The sequence below is a fragment of the Schistocerca serialis genome, chromosome 2, assembly GCF_023864345.2.
Source record: "Schistocerca serialis cubense isolate TAMUIC-IGC-003099 chromosome 2, iqSchSeri2.2, whole genome shotgun sequence".
Classification (NCBI taxonomy): domain Eukaryota; kingdom Metazoa; phylum Arthropoda; class Insecta; order Orthoptera; family Acrididae; genus Schistocerca; species Schistocerca serialis.
In genome coordinates this window covers 1106695788-1106716581 of record NC_064639.1, presented here as the reverse complement: position 1 = coordinate 1106716581, position 20794 = coordinate 1106695788, and the positions used below count along the sequence as shown (strand labels likewise).

The 20794-nt window shown below is 45.4% G+C and overlaps 1 protein-coding gene across 1 annotated transcript in view; it reads right to left on the bottom strand.

Moving 5' to 3' along the window:
• LOC126456648 (cyclic nucleotide-gated cation channel) overlaps positions 1–20794 on the bottom strand; it is a 1140961-nt gene that overhangs the window by 92314 nt on the left and 1027853 nt on the right. Inside the window, exons 12-13 of the mRNA XM_050092391.1 lie at positions 7425–7577; positions 3512–3649 (exon numbers count right to left, since the gene is read on the bottom strand). Of these exons, the coding sequence (XP_049948348.1) occupies positions 3512–3649; positions 7425–7577 (291 nt within the window). The remainder of the gene's footprint in view (positions 1–3511; positions 3650–7424; positions 7578–20794) is intronic.

Here is a 20794-nt window from a genome sequence, read left to right as displayed (position 1 = left end):
CGCTGTGGCCGAGCGGTTCTAGGCGCTTCAGTCCGGAACCACACGGCTGCTACGATCGCAGGTTCGAATCCTGTCTCGGGCACGGATGTGTGTGTGATGTCCTTAGGTTAGTTAGGTTTAAGTAGTTCTAAGTTCTAGGGGACTGATGACCTCAGATGTTAAGTCCCACAGTGCTTAGCGCCATTTGAACCAAGACAATATACATCAGTTTAGTGCACTTTTTTTCAACCGTGGAGTACTAAAACTTCGTAATGCTACCAATCTAGCATTGTCAGTATACAGGGTGTTACAAAAAGATACGGCCAAACTTTCAGGAAACATTCCTCACACACAAACAAAGAAAAGATGTTTTGTGGACATGTGTCCGGAAACGCTTAATTTCCGTGTTAGAGCTCATTTTAGTTTCGTCATTCCAACGTAATCAAATTGTAAATTTTCACAATCAACATGTGTGGGCTGACGAGAATCCGCACGCAATTGTGCAATCACGTCATCAACACAGATTTTCTGTGAACGTTTGGGCAGGCATTGTTGGTGATGTCTTGATTGGGTCCCATGTTCTTCCACCTACGCTCAACGGAGCACGTTATCATGATTTCATACGGGACACTCTACCTCTGCTGCTAGAACATGTGCCTTTACAAGTACGACACAACATGTGGTTCATGCGCGATGGAGCTCCCGCACATTTCAGTCGAAGTGTTCGTACGCTTCTCAACAACAGATTCGGTGACCGATGGATTGGTAGAGGCGGACCAATTCCATGCCCTCCACGCTCTCCTGACCTCAACCCTCTTGACTTTCATTTATGGGGGCATTTGAAAGCTCTTGTCTACGCAACCCCGGTCCGAAATGTAGAGACTCTTCGTGCTCGTATTATGGACTGCTGTGATACAATACGCCATTCTCCAGGGCTGCATCAGCGCATCAGGGATTCCATGCGACGGAGGGTGGATGCATGTATCCTCGCTAACGGAGGACATTTTGAACATTTCCTGTAACAAAGTGTTTGAAGTCACGCTGGTACGTTCTGTTGCTGTGTGTTTCCATTCCATGGTTAATGTGATTTGAAGAGAAGTAATAAAATGAGCTCTAACATGGAAAGTAAGCGTTTCCGGACACATGTCCACATAACATATTTTCTTTCTTTGTGGGTGAGGAATGTTTCCTGAAAGTTTGGCCGTACCTTTTTGTAACACCCTGTATAGTACAACCGGACATTTTGTACTTATTTTGTATGTGAAATACCGTAGGAGGCCTTATAATCTTATAATTGTAGTTAATTAGTGGATAAACTAGTCGCGAGTGATGAGGAAAATGAGCAAGGGGCACTACATTAGTAGTGTGTGGATGAGTTGGGAATTTGGGTTTGAAGGGGGGCGTGCTAGGTTCGTCTGTGGAGTTGGAATAACCTCTATGTCCAGATGGCTTAGTGGTCAAAGCATCTGTCTAGAAAACAGGAGATCGCAAAATGGTTCAAATGGCTCTAAGTACTATGGGAGTTAACATCTGAGGTCATTAGTCTCCTATACTGAGAACTAAGTAAACCTAAGTTACGTAAGGACATCACACACATCCATGCCTGAGGCAGGATTCGAACCTGCGACCGTAACAGCAGCGCGGTTCCGGACTGAAGCGCCTAGAATAGCTCGGCCACAGCGGCCGGCCCAGGAGATCCCAGTTTTAATCCCGGTCCTGTACAAATTTTCAACTTTCCTCATTGACTTATATCAGTGCCCGCTCGCAGCAAATGTCTGTTCTAATGAATTAAATATGGAATAGTAAAATATACGACGGTCTAGTAACAAAGTAACATTTTCCCTCCCTGGTGTTCTAGAGTTAATCCGTCGTAGAGAAACGCAGATAATACACTCCTGGAAATAGAAAAAAGAACACATTGACACCGGTGTGTCAGACCCACCATACTTGCTCCGGACACTGCGAGAGGGCTGTACAAGCAATGATCACACGCACGGCACAGCGGACACACCAGGAACCGCGGTGTTGGCCGTCGAATGGCGCTAGCTGCGCAGCATTTGTGCACCGCCGCCATCAGTGTCAGCCAGTTTGCCGTGGCATACGGAGCTCCATCGCAGTCTTTAACACTGGTAGCATGCCGCGACAGCGTGGACGTGAACCGTACGTGCAGTTGACGGACTTTGAGCGAGGGCGTATAGTGGGCATGCGGGAGGCCGGGTGGACGTACCGCCGAATTGCTCAACACGTGGGGCGTGAGGTCTCCACAGTACATCGATGTTGTCGCCAGTGGTCAGCGGAAGGTGCACGTGCCCGTCGCCCTGGGACCGGACCGCAGCGACGCACGGATGCACGCCAAGACCGTAGGATCCTACGCAGTGCCGTAGGGGACCGCACCGCCACTTCCCAGCAAATTAGGGACACTGTTGCTCCTGGGGTATCGGCGAGGACCATTCGCAACCGTCTCCATGAAGCTGGGCTACGGTCCCGCACACCGTTAGGCCGTCTTCCGCTCACGCCCCAACATCGTGCAGCCCGCCTCCAGTGGTGTCGCGACAGGCGTGAATGGAGGGACGAATGGAGACGTGTCGTCTTCAGCGATGAGAGTCGCTTCTGCCTTGGTGCCAATGACGGTCGTATGCGTGTTTGGCGTCGTGCAGGTGAGCGCCACAATCAGGACTGCATACGACCGAGGCACACAGGGCCAACACCCGGCATCATGGTGTGGGGAGCGATCTCCTACACTGGCCGTACACCACTGGTGATCGTCGAGGGGACACTGAATAGTGCACGGTACATCCAAACCATCATCGAACCCATCGTTCTACCATTCCTAGACCGGCAAGGGAACTTGCTGTTCCAACAGGACAATGCACGTCCGCATGTATCCCGTGCCACCCAACGTGCTCTAGAAGGTGTAAGTCAACTACCCTGGCCAGCAAGATCTCCGGATCTGTCCCCCATTGAGCATGTTTGGAACTGGATGAAGCGTCGTCTCACGCGGTCTGCACGTCCAGCACGAACGCTGGTCCAACTGAGGCGCCAGATGGAAATGGCATGGCAAGCCGTTCCACAGGACTACATCCAGCATCTCTACGATCGTCTCCATGGGAGAATAGGAGCCTGCATTGCTGCGAAAGGTGGATATACACTGTACTAGTGCCGACATTGTGCATGCTCTGTTGCCTGTGTCTATGTGCCTGTAGTTCTGTCAGTGTGATCATGTGATGTATCTGACCCCAGGAATGTGTCAATAAAGTTTCCCCTTCCTGGGACAATGAATTCACGGTGTTCTTATTTCAATTTCCAGGAGTGTATATGAATAACTATCCTTACCATAATCTTGTGAACGAAACTGTGATACGAATGCCACTGCAAGAATTTAGCAATTCACATTGGAAAAAAGTAGTATCAAGTGTTTGACAGGCTTACATCCTATTTTAGCGAGAAGACTATGGATGACTCAAACACTGGACACCTTGCATGACAACAGACACCTGGCATCCAAGACGGGCCGGAGCTGCGGCACACGTACCTGCTGTGCCCATGTTGAGGATGCTGATCTCGCCGAAGTAGGAGCCCGCCTTGAGCGTGGCCAGCACCGTCTTGCCGTTGTCCGCCACCACCTGCAGCCGGCCCCTGTTCACGATGTACATCTCCTTACCGACCTCCCCTGTAAGGCACAAAGCACGTCCATGTACCAAGCTCGTCACAAGTAGAAATCGTACGTCTCAAACGAACTTCGGAGTCGTTCAGGTATATTTTTCATGTATGGTAGATACAGCCTAAGAGAAAAAAAAGATGCACTGCGAAGGAATTATACGAATGGGACGGAAACGGGTAGATGTGATCTACATATAATCACAAACAAATGATTACAATGTCAGAAATACTGGATGATTTATTCAAGAGAAAGAGCTTCAAAAACTGGTCAAGTCAATGACGCGTTGGTCCGCTCTGACCCTCACGCAAACAGTTATTCAGTTCTCCGGCTTGGCGCTGATTGTTGGATGTCCTCCTGAGGGATACGGTGCCAAATTCCGTCCAACTAGTGCGTCACATCGCCAAAATCCCGAGCTGGCTGAAGGGTCCTACTCATAATGCTCCAATCGTTCTCAGTTGGGGTGAGATCCGGCGATCTTGCTAACCAAGGTAGAGTTTGGAAAGCACGAAGACAAGCAGTAGAAACTCTCTCCGTGTGCAGGCGGACATTACGTTCCTGAAATGTAAGCCCGGGATGGCTAGCCAGAAAGGACACAAAAGGAAGCGTAGACGTGCCGCTGTTCTGTGAGGGGGCCGTGGATGACAATCAAAGGTGTCCTGCTGATAAATGAAATGGCACCCCAGACCGTCACTCCTGGTTGTCGCCCGTATGGCGGATGACAGTCAGGTTGGTCCAACAAAAACATTCATATTTATTTACGTACTGCACGAATATGTTTTAAAAATGGGAGTTCCTATTTTTAAAAAAACGCAGTTGATATCCGTTTGATCTATGGCAGCGCCATCTGGTTTCCAACTTCAAGCTAGACGAGTTTCGTTCTTTGTAGTTTTTTTCGTTTGACGCTTATTTCGTGAGATATTTGGCCCGGTCACGATCAGTGGACCACCCTGTATACAACTTAGGGTCACTTCGATGCAGGCGTATAAGCACCGACATGTAGGCAAGGTATTGATGTGGTATTCGTGTCTTCCGACGTCAGTGCAGTAAATGAGGAAATGAGAGCTATTGCGACTTTATTACCAGATGCTTCCGAACAAGACCAACGTGCTGTTATCGTTTCCTTGGCCGCCGAAGGACAAACATTAGTAGACGTCCACAGCAGAATAAAGAGGTGTATGGAACAGCATGTCTGTCGAGAGCCGCCGTCGTGGAATGATGTGCCAAGCTCAGCGCTGGTCGGTGTTCGGCACAAGGCGGCGGTCGATCTGCGAGGCCAGCCTCGTGCAGTGGGCGGCGGTCAAACGCCCGCCCACAGTCCTCATCTCTTCCTACGCGATTATCAAACCTTCGGTCCCTTAAAAAGGCCCTGAATTGTCGACAATTCTTGTCGGACGAGGATGTGCAGCAGCTGCTGACTTCACGCTGGAGGACCATGAATGGGAAAAACTGTACGGTTAAAATCGATACCGGTATTTTAGTTCCGGTATTTGATTGGTTTCAGTTACAACAGGTATTTTTATTTTTTTACCGGTAACTGGGTATAAAAGCAATTCATCAATTTACCACAGTAATAGTGCTATAGTTTTTGGTTTTTAAATAAGACTTTTTTTAGAAAAAACAGTTTGGTAGGAAGATGTGTGGCTTTGAATGATAATATTCTGATGAAACGAGTCAACTTACAGATAAACACACTACAGAACGAGTATTTATGAACAGATCATACAATGAATATTGACCAAGTCATTACTGAAATTATGGCTATTGTCATATAATTGTTCGTGATATATGATATATTTTGCAAATTCTTCATTTAAATAGCATATTTAGTCCTTTGTCAGAAGAAAATGAATTGTATTCAAATTCCCATTAAAAAGTAACGATATATATTTGACTAAAAACGGGTTCGAAATAATTAAAGAAAAAGAAGGCTATGAAATCTACACAGATGCTTATTGTTTGTCTGTCATTACCATGAAACAATAAAAGTTAAAGTTATGGCAATAGTAATACAATTCATTCATAGTTTACAATAAAAATACAAAATAGCTGATTTTCTGACAGAGTCAACATTGTACATCTCTACATATGTTTTTGAATACAGTCCGGCTTTAGCAAAACACAATTTTGTTTTTATAACCCAAACATGTTTCACTGCAGTTGCAGCATCTTCAGTGGGCTTCTATTTTATGTCTGTTAAAGGATGTTCTTTTACTGTTTGTATATATGTAACTATTAGTTTTTAAATCGTAATTACAGATATTTGAAAAAACACACATAATTATGAATTCATACCTTTTTACCACATGGTGTGGTTTTTATGATGTATTGTGTTTCTACAGTGACTGTTTTGTTTCACAGTTTGTCATCTGCAACCACTTACACCTTAAAGTTGATAAACTGTTTAAGCCAAAATTACGATTTGAAAATTGTTATTTCCATGCCTGAAATTAATTAATTCTGTGTGTGTATGTGTGTGTGTGTCTGTTTATATTATGTTTCACTTACGTTTTTTTTCCTCATCTTCATCACTGATCAAATGATGCAAGTGGCTCTGAGCACTAAGGGACTTATCATCGGAGGTCATCAGTCCCCTAGAACTTAGAACTACTTAAACCTAACTAACTTAAGGACGTCACATACATCCATGCCCGAGGCAGGATTCGAAACTGCGACCGTAGCAGTCGCGCGGTTCCGGACTAAAGCGCCTAGAACAGCTCGTCCACCGCGGCCGGCTCATCACTGTAAAACACTATATATTAAGCTGTCACTGTCACAACAAATTTGTGTTTTGATAAAGGCGGACCCTATCCAAAAACATATGTATTGTTAAAGAAAACACGGAAATAAGAGCTTCAATCCCAAGTTCATTATTGTACATCTCTGTCTGCATGTTGTCCTTCGAAAAGGAGAGCATAACACGAAAAACAGAGCTCTCCAGCCTCAGTTTTGACTCTCACGCACTGAACATCGGTAATGCCAAAACACTGGTATAATCATTGATTACAACATGATTTTTGAGCAGAAATTTAAAAAATTAGAAACAGTAAGAGAACACTGGTGAATAATTTGTAGTATTCAACCTATCACCACTTTTCGAGAAAATCAACGAACGGTGGATGGGCTAAATTTTTATTTGATATTTTGATTGAAACGTATGATGCAGTAGTCTGAAGGAGTCTTCAAATTTTTCAGATCTTTTCGATGTCCATCTTTCATGCTGGAAATAACAGGAAGAAAAAACCGAAAATCGGTTATTTCAGAAGTCGGTTATTTTGCACGGTTTTAACAATCAGGTTAAACTGGAGCTGGAAAAACCGGTATAACCGAAAACCGATTTCTTCAGCGATAACCCCCGTCCCTCAGTAGTACACGGTGTCTTACCAGGATGACTGCCTCAAAGCTCACGGCGATTTTGCCTGATTGGCATACAGATTCTGAACTGTATGGCCTTCGAACTGAAATTTTTCACCGCCCCTTATAGAAAACGCTTTGATCAGCAATTAGCAACGAAGGGAGGTGCTATCAGAATATGTCGTAGGACATTTAGGAATATATAACTAGGAACCGGAAGGAGGAGATGAGCATAATTACCTTGTGGTAGATAAAAATGAGATTATGTAAAACGTAGTGTAGGGGAAGTTGGATGAGGCAGAAATACTGAGATGAAAGGTATTGTAAAGAAGATGTACAGAAGTGGAGGCGGGGATGAATCCACCGGAAGACGAGTAACTAGAAGGCGCGCTAAGTCGCCGTGACGTGCAAGCAGGGGGCAGGCCGGACTGACCTTTGCGGCAGATGTAGTCGCCGGGCGAGAAGAGCACGGGGCGCAGTCGCAGCACCAGCTCGCACAGGAAGCCCGCCTCCGTGTTCTGGAAGATCTCGACGCGCTTCAGCGTGTCCAGGTGCACGTTGATGGCGATCTCCGCCTTCAGCTTGTCTGCAACATTTTTCATTTATTCGTTTGCTGTCTTATTATAGTACGTTATCTACATCAACAAAACAAACAGTACTTTGACTATAAAGTTGTATACAGGGTGAGTCACCTAATATTACCGTTGGATGTATTCCGTAAACCACATCAAATACTGACGAATCGATTCCACAGACCGAATGTGAGGAGATAGGCTAGTGTAACTGGTTAATACAAACCATAAAAAAATGCACGGAAGTATGATTTTTAACACAAACCTACGTTTTTTTAAATGGAACCCCGTTAGTTTTGTTAGCACATCTGAACATATAAACAAATACGTAATCATTGCCGTTTGTTGCATTGTAAAATGTTAATTACATCCGGAGATATTGTAACCTAAAGTTGACGCTTGAGTACCACTCCTCCGCTGTTCGATCGTGTGTATCGGAGAGCACCGAATTACGTAAGGATCCAAAGGGAACGGTGATGGACCTTAGGTACAGAAGAGACTGGAACAGCACATTACGTCCACATGCTAACACCTTTTTATTGGTCTTTTTCACTGACGCACGTGTACATTACCATGAGGGGTGAGGTAAACGTACACACGTGGTTTCCGTTTTCAATTACGGAGTGGAATAGAGTGTGTCCCGACATGTCAGGCCAATAGATGTTCAATGTGGTGGCCATCATTTGCTGCACACAATTGCAATCTCTGGCGTAATGAATGTCATACACGCCGCAGTACATCTGGTGTAATGTCGCGGCAGGCTGCCACAATACGTTGTTTCATATCCTCTGGGGTTGTCGGCACATCACGGTGTAATGTCGCGGCAGGCTGCCACAATACGTTGTTTCATATCCTCTGGGGCTGTAGGCACATCACGGTACACATTCTCCTTTAACGTACCCCACAGAAAGAAGTCCAGAGGTGTAAGATCAGGAGAACGGGCTGGCCAATTTATGCGTCCTCCACGTCCTATGAAACGCCCGTCGAACATCCTGTCAAGGGTCAGCCTAGTGTTAACTGCGGAATGTACAGGTGCACCATCATGCTGATACCACCAACGTCGACGCGTTTCCAGTGGGACACACTCTATTCCACTTCGTAATTGAAAACGGAAACCACATGTGTACGTTTACCTCACCCCTCATGGTAATGTACATGTGCGTCAGTGAAAAAGACCAATAAAAAGGTGTTAGCATGTGGACGTAATGTGCTGTTCCAGTCTCTTCTGTACCTAAGGTCCATCACCGTTCCCTTTGGATCCCTACGTAATTCGGTGCTCTCCGATACACATGATCGAACAGCGGAGGAGTGGTACTCAAGCATCAACTTTAGGTTACAATACCTCCGGATGTAATTAACATTTTACAATGCAACAAACGGCACTGATTACGTATTTGTTTATATGTTCAGATGTGCTAACAAAACTAACGGGATTCCATTTAAAAAAACGTAGGTTTGTGTTAAAAAACATACTTCCGTGCATTTTTTTATGGTTTTTATTAACCAATTACACTAGCCGCTCTCCTCACGTTCGGTCTGTGGAATCGATTCGTCAGTATTTGATGTGGTTTACGAAATATGTCTAGCGGTAACGTTAGGTGACTCACCCTGTATATGAACGTAACAAGCAATATATTAACGTAAAATTTGAAACTATTAGTGTACCACACTATTACGTTACTTATCAAAGGAAAGAATAATTAAACTTCATGGGCTAAGAGGATATGTGATGTTATTTGCAAAGAACTTGGCAGTATGAGCCTGCTAATCATTATTACATTGCACCGGCTGCAGTCAGTTCTCAACCACTGGTTCGGTGCGGGAAGGTGACAAACGAGGTGTGTGAGAAAAGTAATGAGACTGATTTTTGATCTAACAAATTTTTTTTATTTTTCAAACAACAGTATTGTCCCCCTCAACTTAGTTCCCTTCGGCAGCTATACACCGGTGGATTCATCGTTGCCAGTCTTGGCAGCAGCTGTTACTTTCTTTTGACGTCCTTTTAAAACATTTTTCAGTTTCTGTAAAGGAAAAAGTAGCGAAGCCTCAGATCTGGTGAATGGTGGGAGGTGGGGGGGGGGGGGGGGCGTGGAACAACAGGAAAGCCTATTGAGGTCAAAAATTCCATGATTGACATGGCCGTGTGACTTGGGGCGTTGCGGTTCAGGCTTTTCCTGAATCTTTCGAAGACATTTTTGTTAAACCTTGGTTGACTTTTTATCCTTATTGTAAAGCGTAGGTCCGATCTGACAACAGCACGCAGACGCTCAACATTTTCGTCGGGTTTTGAAGTTGAACGTCTCTCTGAGCTAACGTGTTCTCAGCCTTCCAACAATGATTTGTACCGGCGAAAAACCTGTGCTCTTGTAAGGAATGTTCCTCGTAGGTCTGTTTCAATTTTCAAAAGATCACACACGTGGATTCTCCAAGATTAACACAAAATTTGATGACATAATGTTGTTCTAAATTCCGCTGTTTCGGAAAAAACACAGCTTCACTAATGGCGCTCTCAAACCTCACGCGATGGCTGCATGGAGCTGAAACTGGGACCGAGCATCTGGAAGGGCTGGACACACCAGTCTATACAAGGAAACAAACACAGCATTTAAATATCACTCGCAGTGTTGTCAGCCTCATTACTTTACTCACACACCTCGTAAGCTGTTGCATGCTCTCCTGAGGCTACCTGGCCCGTAACTGTTGTAACTATTCCTTGATATCCAGGCACTGGCTGTGGGTCGGAGTCGACGTCCGAACTCGTGCCACACATGTTCTATCGGAGACAGGTCGCGCGATCTTGCTGGCCACGGGAGCACCTCATCATCATGCAGACAGTTAATAGCCACAGGTGCCACATGTCGAGGAGCAGCGTCCTGTAGAAAAATGGCACAGTGCGGCGTCATCCATCGGCAGTCCCCTACTCCAAGTCACGACCCTACTCCAGACGCAACTTTCTGGTGTTATTGGCCTGCTACGCGCAGGAGAATAATTGCCTAGTGTTCAATCCTGCCTAGTCGTCCAATACGTGAGGTCTAGGAAGCCTGCCTTCTCGGATCGCTAGACAACATTCAAACAAATCGTATTAATGAGTTTTATTACGAATGAACAATGACAATACTTAACTTCGACAATAACGCAGAAGTGTCGCAAGCAAAGGTCGACATGCAAATAAGAAATCTCTTCAGTATACACAATTCCTAAGTCGCTGGTCTTGAAGTGCCTGATCTTGATGCTGCTGTAGAAATTAACCGCTATGAGTCTGGCGCGACACTTATATCCACTTCACATATACGCCGCTGCTGTTGGGTTGTCGTCCTGGAGAGGGGTCAGTCAGCGTGCGAGTGGCTGACTTCTTGTCACAGCCCTCTCTGCTCTCTCGTTTCCGACTGGCGTTCCGGCGCTTGACTTAACGCCGCAGCACCTGGTCCGCCCTCTGATAATCTCCTGCTAATGGCGCGGTATGACACAAACGATTGCAGTCAGTCCATTACTTGGTATCAGATGGCAGGCACAGATGTGAAGTGGTGCTTGGTGACAGCCATCATCTCTTGTAGTTGTCAGACGTGGTCCACCAGAACCTTCTCGACCACTAGGCGTGCCCTGAAGTTCCGACGCAGTCCAACATCGAGCCACTGTCTCATCCGTATACCTCAAAAATCTAGATTGTGCACTGTTGGACTAGACGGCTGTATGGAGACCCACACTCAGGCTCCTTTGATACTCTTTCAGATGCTGATAACGATGTCTCACACGAGTTCGCCTTGTCTCCGTGACTTTCGCACCGAACACTCAACGTTGTCCCCCTACCACACCCAATAAAGCACTAAACAGGAACAAATTAATGCATTCTGGTGCCGTCTCTATCTGTCTCAGAGAATTAAAACTGTCATCGTTTACGTACCCACCGCTGGTGCGTACGTGGACGAAGATACGTTGACCTCTGACCATCCCTTCTGGTTTCTTCACTTTTTCTTGTCAAGCAGTGCAGTTGAGCAGTTAAAGCTACGCAAAATTTAAATTTCTGTCCATGGTCTGCATTTGCTGGACGCGAATTATGTGTGATGTTTACTGGGTAAGGACTGACTATTACATCAACTACGCTAAAATTGCCGTAATTTCATTATTTGTTAACATAATAGGTCATGCTACAGAAACAGCTCTTCAGTTAGATAATCAACATGAGGTTCTTCAAGGTGTAGTGTTATTAATAATAAAATTTACAGGTTGTAACGGGACTGACGAATATTTTCAATATATTAATACTACATGGATTATATTAATAGGTTCTATGATGTGAAAATATAAAATTTACTTGCAGGGTTGTTAATTAGCAAAATCCAACAGGAAATTCGTTTGTTACCTCTACTATCTGAGATGAATCCTGAAACAAGAAGGAAACAGTTGAAGTCAGAAAGGTCAGCGAGAGAGACTGAGACATGTGTTGTAAACAGGAAAGTATATGGTTCCATGGTTGAAAAGATGATAATGATGATGTTTGATTTGTGGGACGCTCAACTGCGGGGGTATCAGCGACCATACAAATTCCAATCTTTACTCAGTCCAGCCTCATCACTTTCATGAATCATGACGAAATGATGACGACAACACAAACACCCAGTCCCCAGGCGGAGAAAATCCCCAACCAGGCCGGGAATTGAACCCGAGACCCCTGATGCAGAGGCAGCAACGCTAGACACTAGACCACGAGCTGTGGACTGTAGATAAAAAGGATACAGCAGTCATATTGCTTTCTTATGGTGCTTTTGTGATCATTTTAATAGCAGGACAGTAAATATTAACGTAAATTATAAAGAGTATTTGCTGTACAAAAACGCACAAAGAAAATCTGAGCGCAGGAAAATACACTCCTGGAAATGGAAAAAAGAACACATTGACACCGGTGTGTCAGACCCACCATACTTGCTCCGGACACTGCGAGAGGGCTGTACAAGCAATGATCACACGCACGGCACAGCGGACACACCAGGAACCGCGGTGTTGGCCGTCGAATGGCGCTAGCTGCGCAGCATTTGTGCACCGCCGCCGTCAGTGTCAGCCAGTTTGCCGTGGCATACGGAGCTCCATCGCACTCTTTAACACTGGTAGCATGCCGCGACAGCGTGGACGTGAACCGTATGTGCAGTTGACGGACTTTGAGCGAGGGCGTATAGTGGGCATGCGGGAGGCCGGGTGGACGTACCGCCGAATTGCTCAACACGTGGGGCGTGAGGTCTCCACAGTACATCGATGTTGTCGCCAGTGGTCGGCGGAAGGTGCACGTTCCCGTCGACCTGGGACCGGACCGCAGCCAAGTCCGTAGGATCCTACTCAGTGCCGTAGGGGACCGCACCGCCACTTCCCAGCAAATTAGGGACATTGTTGCTCCTGGGGTATCGGCGAGGACCATTCGCAACCGTCTCCATGAAGCTGGGCTACGGTCCCGCACACCGTTAGGCCGTCTTCCGCTCACGCCCCAACATCGAGCAGCCCGCCTCCAGTGGTGTCGCGACACGCGTGAATGGAGGGACGAATGGAGACGCGTCGTCTTCAGCGATGAGAGTCGCTTCTGCCTTGGTGCCAATGATGGTCGTATGCGTGTTTGGCGCCGTGCAGGTGAGCGCCACAATCAGGACTGCATACGACCGAGGCACACAGGGCCAACACCCGGCATCATGGTGTGGGGAGCGATCTCCTACACTGGCCGTACACCACTGGTGATCGTCGAGGGGACACTGAATAGTGCACGGTACATCCAAACCGTCATCGAACCCATCGTTCTACCATTCCTAGACCGGCAAGGGAACTTGCTGTTCCAACAGGACAATGCACGCCCGCATGTATCCCGTACCACCCAACGTGCTCTAGAAGGTGTAAGTCAACTACCCTGGCCAGCAAGATCTCCGGATCTGTCCCCCATTGAGCATGTTTGGGACTGGATGAAGCGTCGTCTCACGCGGTCTGCACGTCCAGCACGAACGCTGGTCCAACTGAGGCGCCAGGTGGAAATGGCATGGCAAGCCGTTCCACAGGACTACATCCAGCATTTCTACGATCGTCTCCATGGGAGAATAGCAGCCTGCATTGCTGCGAAAGGTGGATATACACTGTACTAGTGCTGACATTGTGCATGCTCTGTTGCCTGTGTCTATGTGCCTGTGGTTCTGTCAGTGTGATCATGTGATGTATCTGACCCCAGGAATGTGTCAATAAAGTTTCCCCTTCCTGGGACAATGAATTCACGGTGTTCTTATTTCAATTTCCAGGAGTGTATATGCCACTAATCCATTTTAATGTATTGCAGTTGCGACTATATGGCTGATTTATTTGAAAACTACAATATTATTTTGTTACAAGAGATTTTATTGAGTCAGTTAACCTAGTTATGAGAAGTAAGTTAAATATGTTCAGCTGCATTTAAGCATTCAACTGCAAATATCTTAATAATAAACTACAAAGAACGTATTGCTCTGAATTTCTTTTATTGGATCTGTTGAAAAATTAAATATATTAAGAAAGAAGCCTGCATTCTGTATAAATTGTACAGAGAGAAATGAATGCGTTCTACCAACATATTTTTCTGGGACAGAGTGTAAAGTTGGTGCGCTGTACTTCATTCAGTTAGGTAGAACGATGGTACTGTCTTCGGAGCACGATGTTAGAAGTTCGTGAATGAAGAATGAACAAAATACTGGGAGTTGCTACATAGTCAATGTGCCAAAGAATAACAGAATCTGTCTGCTACAAATTGCTGTTAAATTTCTCTTCGTTGCTCACTTCGTTGAAAATTACAACTCTCCTTGTCAGTGACTGACTGTTCCATCGTTAGTATTATTTGATAATTGTTTGGGTGCATTCATTAAGCACAATGGATTCAGAAGTCATTATTAGTTTAGTATGTCCTCTATCGAAAAGTATTATTAAATCATAGCAAGAAAATAATGCTGCGGGATCCGAATAAAATTTCAACTTTCATGAATGCTTCAAAATTGGACAACATTCCCTCCTCGCAAATTCTGTTCAATATTTTTCCGACATGCGACTGTAAAATCAGTACACTGCTTGGGTTTCTTCACAATAGTTCCTCCGCTCCGAATCTTTCGGATCGACCACTCCTGTAGACTCTTCTTTAGCGATTGCCGATCAGCGCGCACACGAAAACAACCAACCGTAAAACTCATTGTTAAGACTTAAGATGCTTAACCGCGTGTTGTCGCATCTCACTCCCGCTGCATTTATTGTCATATCAATATACATGCAGCAGTGGTGACCTCACAGAGTACTATACAAAGCGTCGATGCATTGAACAACTGTAACAGTAAGCAGATGTTTTAGTCATTTAAGGAAATGGCAATCCAAAACTAGTTTGCTTTCGAATATAATCTTGCTCAACTATTACGGACAGGTGTGTGTGCCGTGCGTGAGAGGCAGAAGACTTGGTTTACCCTCAAAACCACGCCTAACTCACTGTGTTGCTGCTGTGGCCTGACTACAGAAGAAGTAGGACTATAATACACAAATCAAAAAATGTTTTGCATCAGCTCGATGCCGAGACTTCCGGAACCTGTAGAGAAAATTGGAATAGAGATCAACATAAACATCATTACCGCTCTTTTTATTGCTCATGAAAACCACACATTGCATGTCGTCCCACCATAGAGCGATATCTACAGAGGTGGTGCTCCAGATTGCTGTACACACCGGTACCTCTAATACCCAGTAGCAGGTCCTCTTGCATTGATGCATGCCTGTATTCGTCGTGGCATATTACCCACAATTTCATCAGGGCACTGTGGGTCCAGATTGTCCCACTCCTCAATGGCGATTCGGCGTAGATCCCTCAGAGTGGTTGGTGGGTCACGTCATCCATATTTTCATTGTATCCCAGGCATGTTCGATAGGATTCATGTCTGGAGAACACACTGATCACTCTAATAGAGCAATGTCGTTATCCTGAAGGAAGTCATTCACAAGATGTGCACGATGGGGGTGCGAATAGTCGTCCATGAAGACGAATGCCTTGCCAAAATGCTGCCGATATAATTGAAATATCTGTCGGAGGATGACATTCACGTATCGTACAACCGTTACGGCGCCCCATGACCACCGACGTAGTACGTCGGCCCCATATAATGCCACCTCAAAACAGCATGGAGCCTCCACTTTGCTGCATTCGCCGGACAGTGGGTCTAAGGTGCTCAGCCTGACCAGATTGCCTCCAAACACGTCTCTGACTATTGTCTGGTTGAAGGCATATACGACACTCATCGGTGAAGAGAACGTGACGCCAATTCTGAGCGGTCCATTCGGCATTTTGTTGGGCCCATCTGTACTGCGCTACATGGCGTCGTTGTTGTAAGGATGGACCTCGCCATGGACGTTGGGAGTGAAGTAGAGCATGTGCAGCCTATTGTGCAAAGTTTGAATCATAACACGTCGTCCTTTGGCTGCACGAAAAGCATAATTCAACTTGGTGGCGTTGCTGTCAGGGCTCCTCCGAGCCATAAACCGTAGGTAGCTGTCATCCACTGCAGTAGTAGCCCCTGGGCGGCCTGGGCAAGGTATGTCATCGACAGTTCCTGTCTCTCTGTATCTCCTCCACGTCCGAGCAATATCGCTTTGGTTCACTCCGAAACGCCTGGACACTTCCATTGTCGAGAGCCCTTCCTGGCACAAAGTAACAATGCGGGCGCGATCGAAGCGTGTTACTGACCGTTTAGGCATTGTTGAACTATACGCAACAGGAGCCGTGTACCTTCTTCCTTGTGGAATGACTGGAACTGATAGGCTGTCGGACCCCCTCCGTCTAATAGGCGCTGCTCATGCATGGTTGCTTACATCTTTGGGTGGGTTTAGTGACATCTCTGAACAGTCAAAGAGACTGTCTCTGTAATACAGGGAACTAGGTTGATGCAAAACTTTTTTTGATGTTTTTACTTTAAGCATTACCTAGCTACTTTCGTACCAGACTATTTAATAGGCTTTTCAAAATAAATAATAGAGCTTTCATGTCAGCTAATTACAAATTAACAGTAGACTTTTAATAACTAGAAGCGAGACGGTTGTTTATTGAATAATGAGAGAAATACAGTGAATGCGCTAAGGCCACATTTGCACTAATATACACAGAGCGTCAGTGAGCTTTTACTCTAACAAGGACAGTAGACCAATGGCTGTTAACTGTGGTAATGATAAAAAAGAGAACTCTTTATTCTCAGATCACACTTTTACAGCAAATGCTCGAAACTCCGAAATACGTTCATTTACCGGACAAATTTCCTCTCGCATGTAGATTATTAGCTGTTGTTTTATGTCTGTAGCTTCACAAGAGAGTATGTCCATCTTATAGCTACTTGGAAAATATTATTGGATTTGACGTCCTCTATCCTCCTCTGACATTATTAGCAGCTCGTTCTTCCTCATCATGTATCCAGAAGGCATACGTTACTGCGTCCATGTACTGTAGCCCATTACTGTACCAAAGCTTTCCTAATTATTAATTCTAAACCAAACCACAGCAGACTACACAACAGAATATTACGCTAGACAGCACTACTTTACCCTAAATTAGTGTATTTGATCCGTAACATCTTATCTATTGGGACACACCCAAACGTTGTGCGGTGTATTGATCCGCATACACAGGCGTCTGGAGTGCGTTGATGTATTTTTATTACATAGGTGACATTTGGACCGCGTCTCAACAAGTACAGTAGTATATTGGCTTCTTGATCGGTGATAAGTACGATATTCTTGATCTTTCTCCTATATTTTGAAGTAAGTGATAGGTCTTATTCCATGTTTTTGCTTTATCCCAGATTTCTTGCCCTTCTTTTTCGGTGCATACCTTCATATCCTTCTTAGATAAGACTCATGAGCTTAGTATTTCCTCCTTTGGCGTTTCTCGAGCCAATACAGTATTCCTATCATATGGCTTGTCTGCAACACCAAGGCAAGACTGTCGCTATGGAATACTACTCCCCAATGTAAACTTAGAGAAGCGGTATGCATGCGGAAAGTCTTTAGCCGAAGAATAATTATAACTAATCTAAATACAAAGAACGTGCTACAGAAATTGGACAAACCTTGTGTGTAGCGCAAATAAATTCCTGATTTAGTAAAATGTGTAACGATACTTTTGTAAACCACAAGTCGCTACGAGTTGTTGATTACACAGTACCATAATTGTCAAAAGTTCTCGCTTTTAGCCGACAGTACAGCGACAATTATTAAGGCAGTACCACAGCTCGAACGCCTAAAATCGAATTAAATGATCTTTAAATACGTAGATGTGTCTGCTTTACGTCACATCAAGATTATTTACGTGTAAAAATCCTAATTTGCGTACAAGAGAAATCTGAAGGGTAACCATCTAATGACTATAGAAGCACAAGTCTCTTCTTTTCATTCTGAATATAGCTGTGAATCGAAAAGTATAAATTGTTTAAGTATCGTTAATAATCGTCATTCCAGAGTGGACTGTTGTATAAAAGTGACTATAGAATACATTATGTTCGATGCAGTGCCATCGACAGAGACAACTTTAACGTCAAGCATGCAGTTTGGGTTGTGTTGTTTGGCTGTTATTGCTCATATTATACAGGGTGACTCCAAATTACTTTTACACAGATAGAGGTGTTCTAGAGGGGAATCAGAGCACCAACATTTGGTAGTAAACCCATCTCCGGAAAAGCGCCTTGTAGAAGATAAACAATTTTGAACGATGGAAGGCAATGCACATTGACAGAGGTCGGTTTCTCTCGTCGTTTGATGTCACGTCACGTGTTATCAGAGAACAACCCAATGAATCGAAGCCCGTGTACATCTGTTGCCATGAGTGCACGAGAAAGACGGAGCATTACAGAAAGGCAGAGTAAACGTTTCCCGATTATACAGGGTGAAAAGTATTTAAACCGACAAACTCTAGGAGGTTGTAGGGGACATCAAAACAAATATTTTTCCCTAATGTCATTTTTTCCCAAGAGGATTATTTAAACCGGTGGAGGCCGTATTACGATCTTCAGTTGTTAGAGGGCATATTACGCTCTTCAGTTGTAGGCAACTGCTGTCCACCAGTGTATTGCCTCTGTTTACTAATGGAGCGATACACCTGGAGTGAGTACACTGATATGGTTGGTGCGTACTACGTAGCGCACCACAACGGACGAGATGCACAGCGGGTTTATCAACAACAATATCCTAATCGCCGTATCCCGCATCATATGACCTTTGCTGCTGTGTACCAACATCTGCGTGAGACCGGGTCATTTAGCAGATTACCTGGACAGGGACGTTGTTGCACGGTAAGAACGCTGCAATTTGAGAAAGCTGTCTTGCAGCATGTGGAGCGGGATCCTTCAATCAGCACTCGTGCAATTGCACGTAAAATGGGGTCGAATCAGACGAGTGTAAGAACAGTCCTTCGAGAGCAATTGTTGCGTCCATTTCACTTACAGCGTGTCCACACCCTGGAAGCAGTTGATTATCCATCCAGAGCACAGTTTTCGCAGTGGTACCTGGAACAGTGTGAAATGCCTCCCACATTTCCATCCTCTGTGTTGTTTACCGATGAAGCAACGTTCGGGGGTGATGGAGTCTTCAACATGCACAATTCGCATGTTTGGAGTGAGGATAACCCACATGCCACAGTTACTAGCGCTCATCAAGTGCGGTTCTTCGTTAATGTGTGGGTCGGTGTTGTTGGGAAATGTTTAATTGGGCCGTATCTGCTACATTGGCCATTAAATGGCAGGCACTATTACAATTTTCTCGCCAGAGCATTGCCAGAATTGATGGAAGACGTCCCGATCCCTACAAGACAACGCATGTGGTTCCAAAATGACGGGGCGCCGGCACATTTCAGTCGTGTGCGTCGATGCCTGGACCGTCGGTCCCCAGAAACGTGGATTGGCAGTGGTGGTCCTGTACCAGGGCCTGCTCAATCCCCAGATATGTCCCCTCTGGACTTTTTTGTGTGGGGAGAGATGCGCAACCTTGTTTTCGCAACTCCTGTTGCATCAGAAGGGGATCTGGTTGCCCGGATGGTAGCAGCAGCAGGAACAATTCAGGATACTCCTGTGGTATTTGCCCGCGTCAGACAGAACATGATCCGACAGTGTAACCTTTGTTTCCTTGTCAATGGAGGCATTTTTGAAGATCAACTGTAGTTGAAATTGGGTTGTGTTAATGTGTTGTCTCTTAGTCATAAAAAATGGAAAAGTGTTTGTTGGTTTAATTACTCTGCCGCCAGAGAAATCTTCCTCTACCGGTTTAAATACTCCTCATAGGAAAAAATGACATTAGGGAAAAATATTTGTTTTGATGTCCTCTACAAACTCCCAGAGTTTGTCGGTTTAAATACTTTTCACCCTGTAAAGACACGAAATTCTCGGTTAGCACAACGCTTGTATCACGAACGATTTTCGGGTCATGCCGTCCATCACGTGCCATGTTATCAAGATTGGGACAACGGATTCTGGAAACCGGCACTATCAGGGCTAATACAGCCGATTGCGATTGTGGCCAGACACGACGACTCTTGACGTGGAAGAGGAAGTCCTCTTGCCGGTCGACGGAACCCGTCGACGAGTACCTGCAGCACTACAGATGCCGTTGTGTATTCCAGAGCAACGTCTGGCGAGTTCTCCATCAACATCAACTTTACCCATACCACACGCAGAGAGTGCAGGCATTGGCACCAGCTGATTTTTCGCCACGTGGCGATTACTGCGCATGGTTGCTATACCACCGTCTCGACATTTTCCTCCGGTCATTGGTTGGTTGGTAGGGGGGAGTGAGGGAGGAGGCCAAACAACAAGGTCATCGATCCCATCGGATTACAGAATGATGGGGAGGAAGTCGGCCGTGCTCTTTCAAAAAAACCATCCCATTATTTGCCTGAAGTGATTTAGGGAAATCACGGAAAACCTAAATCAGGATGGCCAGATGCGGGACTCAACCGTCGTCCTCCCGAATGCGAGTCAATGTACTAGCCTCCGTGCCACTTCTCTCCGTCTTCGGAACGTTCTTTTCACAGATAGATCTCATTTCACAAACGAAGGTCTGTTCAATTGTCGTAACAGCAACATTTGAGATGAGGGAAACCCTCATGTCACACATTCCCACGGATTTTGTTATGCCAGAGCCAAGGTACCCCCTGAGGGCCGGCAACCCATATTACACCACGGAGCACAGGGTTGCCTATGTCCAAGGCGTACCAAAAGCACCATGGTAA